The sequence below is a fragment of the Salvelinus alpinus genome, chromosome 5, assembly GCF_045679555.1.
Source record: "Salvelinus alpinus chromosome 5, SLU_Salpinus.1, whole genome shotgun sequence".
Taxonomy (NCBI): Eukaryota; Metazoa; Chordata; class Actinopteri; order Salmoniformes; family Salmonidae; genus Salvelinus; species Salvelinus alpinus.
Window position 1 is genome coordinate 84,616,250 of NC_092090.1, and position 12,525 is coordinate 84,628,774.

General features: G+C 46.1%; 1 protein-coding gene across 4 annotated transcripts in view; it reads left to right on the forward strand.

Annotated features, from left to right (window-relative positions):
- Positions 1-12,525, forward strand: part of pcsk5b (proprotein convertase subtilisin/kexin type 5b) — a 65,885-nt gene that overhangs the window by 30,096 nt on the left and 23,264 nt on the right. For all 4 annotated transcript variants that reach the window (XM_071403881.1, XM_071403880.1, XM_071403883.1 and 1 more), the window contains 9 exons: positions 1,392-1,492; positions 3,125-3,228; positions 4,212-4,329; positions 5,469-5,657; positions 5,997-6,133; positions 6,346-6,471; positions 10,373-10,475; positions 11,502-11,695; positions 11,982-12,066. In XM_071403881.1, coding sequence (XP_071259982.1) covers positions 1,392-1,492; positions 3,125-3,228; positions 4,212-4,329; positions 5,469-5,657; positions 5,997-6,133; positions 6,346-6,471; positions 10,373-10,475; positions 11,502-11,695; positions 11,982-12,066 — 1,157 coding nt within the window. The remainder of the gene's footprint in view (positions 1-1,391; positions 1,493-3,124; positions 3,229-4,211; positions 4,330-5,468; positions 5,658-5,996; positions 6,134-6,345; positions 6,472-10,372; positions 10,476-11,501; positions 11,696-11,981; positions 12,067-12,525) is intronic.

Here is a 12,525-nt window from a genome sequence, read left to right on the forward strand (position 1 = left end):
ATTCCATAAAAATAAAACATTATCCTGAAAAGCTCTCCAGTCCTTAACGATTACAAGCATACCCATAACATGATGCAGCCACCACTATGCTTGAAAATATGGGGAGTCGCGTTGGCTTTGCCCCAAACATAACACTTTGTATTTAGGACATAAATTTACTTTATTTTGCCACATTTTAGAGTATTTGTATTCTGTACAGGCTTCCTCCTTTTCACTCTTGTCAATTAGGTTAGTATTGTGGAGTAACTACAATCTCAGTTTTCTATCATAGAGTTTAATGACTGTTAGTCACCGTTGGCCTCATGTTGAAATCCCTGAGTGGTTTCCTTCCTCTCCGGCAACTGAGTTAGGAAGGATGCCTGTGTCTTTGTAATGATTGGGTGTATTGATACACCATCCAAAGTTTAACTTCACCATACTCAAAGGGATATTCAATATCTTATTATTTTTTTTTTTTTACCCATCTACCTGTAGGATACATTTGCGAGGTCTTGGAAAACCTCCCTGGTCTTTGGTTGAATCTGTGTTTGAAATTCACTGCTCGACCTTAGATAATTGTATGTGTGGGGTACCGAGATGATGTAGTCATTCAAATATCATGTTAAAAACATTAAGTCCATGCAAATCATTATGACTTGATAAGCAGATGTTTACTCCTGAACTTATTTAGGCTTTCCATAACAAAGGGGTTGAATACTTATTGACTGAAAACATTTCAGCTTCTCATTTTTTACAGTTTTGAAAAACATAATTCCACTTTGACATTATGGGGTATTGTGTGTACTAGGCCAGTGACCAAAAAAATCTAAATGTAATCCATTTTGAATTCAGGCTGTAACACAACACAAAGTCGAGTGGTGTAAATACTTCCTGAAGACACTGTATACAACTAACTGCCAAAATAAAGGAAACACTTGAGCAAATGAGCGATACAACGTATATTGAAAGCAGGTGCTTCAACACTGGTGTTGTTCCTGAGTTAATTAAGCAATTATTATGTATAAAAATGCCCAGTTGCCCGCAATTGTGTCCTATCCAGCTCTACAGTGACCTTTCAGTCAGCCAGGGATCCCTTTTGGATGATGGCTTTTATTTTGACTGACTGGATTTGGCACACAGCACCAAGCTTTTCTCTCCTGTCATTGAGGGACTGACTGAAGTCCTGCAATGGGAATATATATATATATTTTTTTCCTTCTTCCCAATCCCTTTGGTCCTCTTGGCTAGGAAATAATTTCCTGGGTACCTTTGGGAACAGCAGGTTTGTGTGTGCGTGTCATCTCTAGCAGGTTAGAGTATCAAAGCTGGAATGTATGCAGTCTCAGGTGTGCCTCCAACTCACCCTGATCCACAGGATTTAACCCCCCTCCTTTCCATCCCTCCCTCTGTAGATCACTACAGACCTGCGTCAGCGCTGCACCGACAGCCACACAGGGACCTCGGCCTCTGCTCCTATGGCAGCTGGGATCATCGCGCTGGCCCTGGAGGCTAAGTAAGCTCCTTAACCTTAATGCAGGGATTCACACGATTGCACTGCAGTCAGTTTACTCAGCCAGTCAATCACATCGCTTTCCTGCATTATCACAGTCACACTGTTCTCTCTCTCTCTCCTGACTGTTTGCCTTTCTTCACTTTCTCTTTCTGTCCTCTGCTGCACCCCCCCCCCCCTTTTTTACACACACACACACACACACACACACACACACACACACACACACACACACACACACACACACACACACACACACACACACACACACACACAAACTTCTCTTTGAGCGCTGCTGATGGTATCAGTGGTTATCTGGTGAATGAAAGAGTGGAGTCGACTTTGATAAACATACCCGAGAGGAGCTGGAGCTGGGGCTGCCAGCAGGCCTGCTCTGTCATTTGAAATCCAGCTTATCTTTCCTCCCTCCGCCTCAGATTACGCCTGTATGTTTTTACCATAATTACACTTCAGTCAGAACACCAGAGGAGACGCTCTGCTCACTGAGGAATTCAGCTGGGTTTGATGTCGGGTCTGTTGGGACCGAACGAGCTGTTGAAACAGTTTGTGTGTGTGTGCGTACTCTGGCAGCGTTCAAATGATGTTAGGATGCCTGTGCCATGGCCTAGTTAGTGCACCACGGCAATGATGATGAAACATTTATAGAACTTGAATTATGGATGGAGTTGTGGAGTTAAACTATTGATTGGTTTTGTTTGTCAATTAATCTGTTTTTATGGATAGGTATTGGAGTTGGGACTCCCCTGTTTTCCCCCTCCAGAAGACCTCTCTCTGTACTTTGTAACTGGTGTGAAATGGCTAGCTAGTTAGTGGTGCACGCTGGTAGCGTTTCAATTGGTGATGTTACTCGCTCTGAGTAGTTGTATCCCTTGCTCTGCAAGGGCCAGGGCTTTTGTGGATCAATGGGGGATGAAGCTTCGAGGGTGACTGTTGTCGATGTGTTTAGAGGGTCCCTGGTTGGGGCAAAGAGTGGGAAGGAAGCAACACTGTTACACCATTACTGGCGCCCAGGCTAACAACTTCTGGTTTTCACTTGAGAACTTTGAACAGAGTGAGAGTTGGACAGCGAGGGTAAGGGCAGACATCCGGACAGATGACTCCTGGGAAGGGAAACGCATCCACATACTGTCCCACTAGTGTTCAAGAGTTTGTTGGCATTGGGTAGCTGTGAAGGTTTTCCCCATTCCACAAAATATATATCCATGCGGAGTAGTACTTTTCTAGAATGTTCCCGGAATGCTGTGCCCAGAGGATGAAGGAGAGATGAGAGAAGAAAAAAAATTAAGCATCTGGTCGGCATATGAGGGGATTCCTGGGAAACTTGGTGACCCACATATTACATTTTTTTTTAAGTGTTTTTGCATCAAAGGACACATGGCTACCATCTTGTAATGGTTTTACGTGAGATCAGACACGGGAGGGAGATGGATAGACATATCTGCTATATCTCGCCCTCTTCTCCCCCTCTCGCGTTCTTTTTCTCACACACACACATCCATTCACCTTTTAAATGTGTGTACACACACACACACACACACACACACACACACTGTTAAGTCTGTGTATATTTGGTCACCAATGTGTGTCTGTGGTGTTTTGTGATTTATCCCCCAGTCCTCTGTTGTCGTGGAGGGATGTTCAGCACATCATCGTCAAGACATCTCGAGCCGGCCACCTCAATGCCCCTGACTGGAAGACCAATGCCGCTGGATACAATGGTGCTTAACACTGCTTGCCTCCTCTCCTCCCTTCACCTCAGCTACTCCCCCCCCCCCCCCCCCCTCTTTCTTTCATACCCCTGACTGTCCCAGTCGCTCACCATAAAACATCCCACCGCCTGCCAACTACCTGTCAGGCATTCCATGTGGTGTACTTTGTTTCATACGTGTGTTTGTAGTGTGTGCGTGTGTGTGTATTCGAGAGAGAGAGAGAGTGTGTGTGTGTGTACACACATGCTTGAGAGAGTGTGTGCTTGAGGTTTGTGTGTGTTTGTAGTATGTGAATTGAGGGTCAGCCAGGCTGCAGTCCCAGTCTGTCTGGAGTTTTTCCAAGCGGCTGTTTCAAAGAGCAATGGGAAATTGAGAGAGAGAAGTGGGGGGGAGCATGTCACCCAGAAGGAAATGGAGAGGAGGTTGAGAGAAAGGGTGAAAGCGTAATGAAAGAGCGGGTGAGGAAACAATATTTGATTGGCTGTGTTGATTGGGTTGACATTGATATGTAACTGTGATACTGTTTTAATTGGTTGTTCTATGACATCAATAACTATAGACTCAGAGCCATGTACAGGGACCATAGAACCCATTCCCCTGCACAATTTTCACGTTTACATTTTTTCTTACGTTTCAAATGAGTTTAAAAAAAGTAAAAGTATCCACTCCTGTGTCAACTAGAATCCTGTACTCTTTATCCATTCCTCTGGTTGAAATTACTCAAGATCTGTCATAGGAAAGTCGGTGGATACTTATCGAATTAAAACATTTCAGGCTGTAATACATGTTAAAACTGTCTAGATTTTTGGGGGGTGGGATATGTTGTTTACATCTGAATTCAATAACAACCCAAGTTGTAAGGCAACACATTTGTGGTAATTGTGGTGGATCCTTCCTACAGACACTGTATAGATATGTGTATGGGTTGGTGTATGTATTGACTTGATGTTTTGAACGGTTCGGATTGCCTGATGAGTGGGCGTGTCTTGCAGTCAGCCACCTGTATGGCTTTGGTCTGATGGACGCGGAGGCTATGGTAAAGGAGGCGGAGCGATGGAAGCAGGTCCCCGCCCAGCACATCTGTGTGGAGAGTGCCGACCGCCAGATCAGGTACTACACAACCAACGCCTCCCTAGTTTTCCTGTCCTTACCCAATCAACCAACCAATCAAATTTGATCTGTTCAAAGCTATTGCCAAATACATTACAACACTATATTAAACAACAACCAAGGGTAGTGTTCATCAGGGCAAAAAGTTGTTTCACTCCGTTTTGGAGAATATTTTCCCATTTCGTGCCTACTGACTCTCTCCCGGGGGGTGTGTTTTTGTCCAGAGGTTTTCATGCACCTACATGTATGGGATTGTGCAAGCTCCTGCACTGAGGGGAGCCAGCCAAGCATTCGTTCTGGAGGGTCTAACGCGCGCGCACACACACACACACACACACACATCCCAGATGACTTACAGGCCCTTTCAATTTGATCTGCTTGTTTTTTTTCTTCTGCGCAGCTGGATGCTTAATCGGGCCCTTGTTGAACACATCGACGAGCCAATCACAGTTTAGTTTACTGGCTTTGAATGGAAACAATTATCCTCATGCTAGTTCCCTAGTCGATCTCCCTATCTATCAGCCCCATGATGGCTGGACGATAGGAATCTTATGGGAAGCATATCATGTTTGTGTGTTTTGAGGGACTGTTTGTAGTATGTGAAGTGAGGCAGCACCGGGTGTGTTTTGGCAACACTGTGTTTTTGCTCTGGAGCTGTCCTCCGGGCGTCATCTTCCAGCCGCTGGGCTCTGCACTGAGACACCCCTTGGCTGGCCTCTCCATTGCATTTGGTAACGTCTGGGCCTTCTCATCCTTGGAGTATTGGAGAGAACCATGAGATCTGTAGACTGCCAGGGAAGTCGTAGTCTGGGTTTGTCTCGTCCTCCCAACCCCCCCCGTCCCCTGTCCCCCCCGTCCCAAGCACACTTAAATGCAGATCTACACCTCAAACCACACACTTGCTAGCGTGGATTCTGGCATAGTGTTTGGGAGCCAAGCTGCGATATCACTCGTCCTGTCCCCTCTGCTCTCAAAAAAACACGGTTCAGATTCATCAATAATCCATGATGGCTGGGTAGCACATGGCTCGCCTACTCTGTGTCTGTGGGTTCCAATTCCTCTCACACGTCAGATTTAGATTCTGATTGGGTGACTGCTCTGACACTGACACCTGATTGGTTGCTTCCCTCTGCCTGCAGGACGATCCGCCCGGAGCATGTGGTACGCTCTGTGTACAAGGCCACCGGCTGCATTGACAACTCCAACCACCATGTCATCTACCTGGAGCATGTGGTCGTACGCATCACCATCACACACCCGCGCCGCGGTGACCTGTCAATCAACCTCACGTCCCCCTCGGGAACCAAGTCCCAGCTGCTTGGCAACAGGTGAACCTCCCCTTCAATTCTACTGTACTACTCTCGCTCTTACACTACGCACCAGGGTTTCTTCACTCCTGGCTGGAAGGCTTGTGTTCCATCCCAGCATTAACACACTTGTTTTGACGAATCATTAAGCCGTTAAATAGTTTAACCAGATGTGTTGGTACTGGACCGGAATAAGAAGAACCTGCACATCCCTGTGGCTCCCCAGGACCAGGATTGAAGAGCACTGGTCAACATGTTTCTACTACTGAGTCTCTCCAGTTTGTGGTCTGAATGTGGTTGAACCGTGTGGTTTCTCCCTTGTAGGAAATAGAAGTGTGGTTGACTTGTGGTCTCCTCTAGGTTGTTTGACCACTCCATGGAGGGCTTTAAGAACTGGGAGTTCATGACCACACACTGCTGGGGGGAGAAAGCGGCCGGGGACTGGATCCTGGAGATCCATGACTCCCCCTCGCAGCTCCGCAGCCAGAAAGTCCCAGGTACAGTAGACTAGAGAAGCCCTGTCTAAAGAAGCGACAGCACCAGTGGAAAATATGCTGAAAAAAGTGACCTATCCCCTTAAGGATACTCACCAACCAGAGTTATATTGTGTAGCAGTAAACCAATGATGTGTCCTTTACCAATGATGTGTAATTTTTCACCTTTTCTCTTGTCTGTCTTTGCTGATGCTATGCTGGGCGGCATAACCCAGGTAAGCTGAAGGAGTGGTCCCTGGTGCTATATGGCACCTCTGTGCACCCATACTCCTCCCTGCGCAGCGACAAGCCCCGTTCGGCCGAGCCCCCTGCAGACGAAGAATTCACTGAGGAGTACAGTGGTGAGTGGGGAATATGACGGAGGGACTAAAGAAAGAGGTGGAGGACAGAATACAGGAGTTCTCTCTCCCTACCACTTTCTGTTCCTTACCTATCTCTGTTTGCTACCTTGTTACATTGCATTTGGAAAGTATTCAGACGCCTTGACTTTATCCACATTTTGTTAATTTACAGCCTTGTTCTAAAATTGATTAAAGTTTTTTTTCCTCATCAATCTACACACAATACCCCATAATGACAAGCAAAAACTGGTTTTTAGAAATGTTTGTAAGTTTATAAAAAATGTAAACATTTCACATCACATTTACATAAGTATTAATACCCTTTACTCAGTACTTTGTTGAAGCACCTTTGGCAGCAATTACAGCCTCAAGTTGTCTTGGGTATGGTGCTACAATCTTGGCACACCTGTATTTGGGGAGTTTCTCCCATTTTTCTCTGCAGATCCTCTCAAGCTCTGTCATGTTGAATGGGGAGCGTCGCTGCACAGCTATTTTCAGGTCTTTCCAGAGATGTTCGATCGGGTTCAAGTCCGGGCTCTGGCTGGGACACTCGAGAACATTCAGAGACTTGTCCCGATGCCACTCCTGCGTTGTCTTGGCTGTGTGCTTAGGGTCGTTGTCCTGTTGGAAGGTGAACCTTCGCCCCAGTCTGAAGTCCTGAGCGCTCTGAAGCAGGTTTTCATCAAGGATCGCTCTGTACTTTGTTCTGTTCATCTTTGCCTCAATCCTGACTAGTCTCCCAGTCCCTGCTGCTGAAAAACCTCCCCACAGCACGATGCTGCCACCACCATGCTTCACCGTAGGGATGGTGCCAGGTTTCCTCCAGACGTGATGCTTGGCATTCAGGCCAAAGAGTTCAATCTTGGTTTCATCAGACCAGAGAATCTTGTTTCTCATGGTCTGAGTCTTTAGGTGCCTTTTGGCAAACTCCAAGCGGGCTGTCATGTGCCTTTTACTGAGGAGTGGCTTTGGTCTGGCCACTCGACCATAAAGGCCTGATTGGTGGAGTGCTGAAGTGATGGTTGTCCTTCTGGAAGGTTATCCCATCTCCACTGAGGAGCTCTGTCAGAGTGACCATCGGGTTCTTGGTCACCTCCCTGACCAAGGCCCTTCTCCCCCGATTGCTCAGTTTGGCCGGGCGGCCAGCTCTAGGAAGAGTCTGTATTCTAGTCAATGCCATCCTATTAAACTATTGCTGTACTGTGTATGTACTATTCTATCCTATGTATTCTACAGATATACAAAATATTCTATCCACATACTTTCCAAAATGTCTATACATCCCATCACATAGATACAGTTGAAGTCAGAAGTTTACATACACCTTAGCCAAATGCATTTAAACGCCGTTTTTCACAATTCCTGACATTTAATCCTAGTAAAAATTCCCTGTTTTAGGTCAGTTAGGATCACCACTTTATTTTAAGAATGTGAAATGTCAGAATAATAGAGAGAATTATGCATTTCAGCTTTTATTTATTTCATCACATTCCCAGTCGGTCAGAAGTTTACATGCACTCAATTAGTGTTTGGTAGCATTGCCTTTAAATTGTTTAATGTGGGTCAAACGTTTCGCTTAGCCTTCCACAAGCTTCCCACAATAAGTTGGGTGAATTTTGGCCCATTCCTCCTGACAGAGCTGGTGTAACTGAGTCAGGTTTGTAGGCCTCCTTGCTTGCACATGCTTTTTCAGTTCTGCCCACAAATTTTCTATGGGATTTGTTGTCAGGGCTTTGATGGCCACTCCAATACCTTGACTTTGTTGTCCTTAAGCCATTTTTCCACAACTTTGGAAGTATGCTTGGGGTCATTGTCCATTTGGAAGACCCATTTGCGACCAAGCTTTAACTTCCTGACTGATGTCTTGAGATGTTGCTTCAATATATCCACATAATGTACCTTCCTCATGATGCCATCTATTTTGTGAAGTGCACCAGTCCCTCCTGCAGCAAAGCATCCCCACAACATGATGCTGCCACCCCCGTGCTTCACGGTTGGGATGGTGTTCTTCGGCTTGCAAGCCTCCCCCTTTTTCCTCCAAACATAACAATGGTCATTATGGCCATACAGTTCTATTTTTGTTTCATCAGACCAGAGGACATTTCTCCAAAAAGTACAATCTTTGTCCCCATGTGCAGTTGCAAACCATAGTCTGGCTTTTTTATGGCGGTTTTGGAGCAGTGGCTTCTTTCTTGCTGAGCGGCCTTTCAGGTTATGTCGCTACAGAACTCGTTTTACTGTGGATATAGATATTTTTGTACCTGTTTCCTCCAGCGTCTTCACATGGTTCTTTGCTGTTGTTCTGGGATTGATTTGCACTTTTCGCATCAAAGTACGTTCATCTCTAGGAGACAGAATGCGTGTCCTTCCTGAGCGCTATGACGGCAGTGTGGTCCTATGGTGTTTATACTTGCGTACTATTGTTTGTACAGATGAACATGGTACCTTCAGGCGTTTGGAAATTGCTCCCAAGGATGAACCAGGCTTGTAGAGGTCTACAATTTATTTTCTGAGGTCTTGGCTGATTTCTTTTGATTTTCCCATGATGTCAAGCAAATAGGGACTAAGTTTTCAAGGTAGGTCTTGAAATACATCCAGAGGTACACCTCCAATTGACTCAAATCATGTCAATTAGCCTATCAGTAGCTTCTAAAGCCATGACAACATTTTCTGGAATTTTCCAAGCTGATAAAAGGCACAGTCAACTTAGTGTATGTAAACTTTTGACCTATGGGAATTGTGATACAGTGAAATAATCTGTTTGTAATCAATTGTTGGAAAAATTACTTGTCATGCACAAAGAAGATGACCTAACTGACTTGCCAAAACTATAGTTTGTTGACAAGACATTTGTGTAGTGGTTGAAAAACACTTAGGTTGGAGTCATTAAAACTCGTATGTAAACTTCCGACTTCAACTGTAGACAGATATCTCAAACTTCTTCCATTTAAGAATGATGCATGCCAATGTTCTTGGGGACCTTCAATGCTGCATATTTTTTATTTTTTTTACCCTTCCCCAGATCAGTTTCCTCACACAATTGCGTAACCTATAGAAGTGTTGCGCAATATGAGCTCATGGGTTCTCATGATGTGTTTGATTAGATTTTCGAATTACATTTGCATTGATGTCAGAGTGATTAGAGGGACAATAGAGTCTGGAGTACCAGGCAGTTAGCAAGTTTGGTAGGCTACTAATGACCATTAGCAGCATCAGAGCTTGGAGAAGCCTAATTGCCGTGACTAAATGTTTGTAACAGGGACTGAATACTTTCCGAGTGCACTGTACCTCCTATGGTTACTATCTCGCACTACCTTGAACCACTTTCCTTTTATAGCTCTAGCTCTCTCCGTAACTTCTTTATCAGCAAAGTCCGTGCTAGTAGGAAAAGAGAAGTACACATTTTTTCTCTTTCTTTTCTCCCCCTTTCTCTACCTCTGTGGGTTTCTCCTGCAGGGTTACAGTGAGCAGGCAGCTGATAGTCATTAGCCAGTGTGATCAGCCACAGCCATGATAGCAGAACATAAACACCCCCAACATTTTTATGCTCGTTAGACACAACACACTCCTGCCTTCTGCACAACAGGAACACCTTTCACACTCTCACTCACTCACTCAAACAGACCTAGCAATAGGAGAATATTACACAAGACACTGAAGACTTTCTACTTCTCTAACGGTAATGTGATTCGCTGTAGTACACATCAGACACTGCACCCTAACATCACACTACATGGTTGTTTCTTCAAAACTTAGAATTATGGGTTGGAATGCCAGTCACCTCCCTTTAATCGCACCCAGTTTTGTCTCATTCATAAAGTCAACTAACCTCCCCCCCCCCCCTGTAGCATGGTGTATTACAGTACCCATAATGCTCTGTATAACACATCCTCTTCACCAGGGCTCTGTAACAGTGAGTGCAACGAGAACGGCTGTGAAGGCCCCGGACCTCACCAGTGCATCAACTGCCTCCACTACTTCCTCAAGTTCAAGAACAACACCAGGTTAGAATGTCAGTGTTCTGGCTGTCAAGTCATAGGCTGTGTTTACACAGGCAGCCCAATTCTGATCTTTTCCCCAGTTATTGGCAGAAGATCTGATTGGTCAAAAGACTGCAGTGTCAGGGATATTGCACCTCTCTTGTTTCACTCGTTTGCTTTGATTGAAGTCGGTGGTGACCCGACTATTGCCACACGGTGAGAACCATTCTTACAAGGCCATGATCCGTAGAGTAAGGCGTACCATAAACAAATCGTTTCCAAAACGAATGTGTGTGTGAGAGGGGGAGGTTGACCTGTGTGAATGTGTGCAGTGGAGATCTTAGTCCACTGTAATTGCCTATGTCTGGAGCACATTACACAGTACACTAATAAACAAGAGGGGTGTGCAGGTGCCTCTGTCTTGTAAAACCTTATCATTAGCCATCTTAAGAATACAATGTTTTTCCACTACTTCCAACCCCTGAGTGCTTAATGTAGCTGGAGTGGGGTTTGGGAGGGGTGGAAGGAAAGGGGGGGGGGGGGGGTACTGACGCTAATGCTCATAATTATATCCCTATGTTTCTCTTTGATGACCTCGCCTAACAGGTGGGGATGTGAGTGTGGTTGGAGGGGGAGGGGGCTCTGACGTGGGAGAAGTTCTGGAGCACACGGTTTTACATTTATTTAAAAACAGGCGGTTTATGAAGTTATCTAACAGATGTGCTTTAAAAGAAGCCACCTGTTCACCGTACAGAAACGCACGGACATTCCCACGCTTATGCAGTCACAAATCTGATACGCACGGAAACAAATGCTGTGTATAATTTCGGACCATGAACTTTGTTCGCTCCCATGGGGGGAAGAGGGATTGTTATTCTAGAATCTAGTGGATTTTGGTTTATCACCTTGTTCAAACAGAGTCAGCGGTCAGAGTGCAAAAATCTAGCCTAGCATTCCGTTTCTTTCCTTTAGCCTGTTCCTGTATGCCGATAACATATTTCTCCTCTCTCTCTGTCCCATCCTTCTCCCTCTTTCTCCACTGCGCTGCAGGACGTGCGTGTCGGAGTGCCCATCCGGGTTTTTCCGCGACGACAGGAAGCGCTGTAAGAAGTGTTCATCTCTGTGTGAGACGTGTGTTGGTAGCCGTAGCGACCAGTGCTCCACCTGCAGACCGGGCTTCCACCTTAACGAGGGCTCCAATAACTGTGTGGCCAGCTGTGTGGACGGCTTCTATCTGGACCACGGCAAGTCACACACACACACGGAATATTCTAATATGGGCCTTGACGTGCCTTGAAGGCAATTGGTTGGTTGATTGATTGGCTAGAAAACCAACCAATGACCTGGTGTCCCAGGTATGAAACCTTGAGGCACAGATTTGAACCCACCCTCGCCCTTCCCCTCCACCATCCTCAAACGCCACCTCTTCTCCCTTACCCACCGCTGACCCCGACTCCGACACCAACCCCCCTAACACTTCCAATGCCTCTTTGGCCCCTATGTGACTAGACGTCTTCTTTCGTGTTACAGATTCCAACATGTGCAGGAGATGCAACGAGAACTGCAAGAAGTGCACCACGTCTAATATCTGCACCGAATGCAAACCAGGGATGAGGTAAGCCAAACACACTCCCTCTGAACCCGTCACCTCTAGCCCCCCTACACACAAACACACTCCCTCTGAACCCGTCACCTCTAGCCCCGCTACACACAAACACACTCCCTCTGAACCCGTCACCTCTAGCCCCGCTACACACAAACACACTCCCTCTGAACCCGTCACCTCTAGCCCCCCTACACACAAACACACTCCCTCTGAACTCGTCACCTCTAGCCCCCCTACACACAAACACACTCCCTCTGAACCCGTCACCTCTAGCCCCCCTACACACAAACACACTCCCTCTGAACCCGTCACCTCTAGCCCCCCTACACACAAACACACTCCCTCTGAACCCGTCACCTCTAGCCCCCCTACACACAAACACACTCCCTCTGAACCCGTCACCTCTAGCCCCCCTACACACAAACACACTCCCTCTGAACCCGTCACCTCTAGACCCCCTACACACAA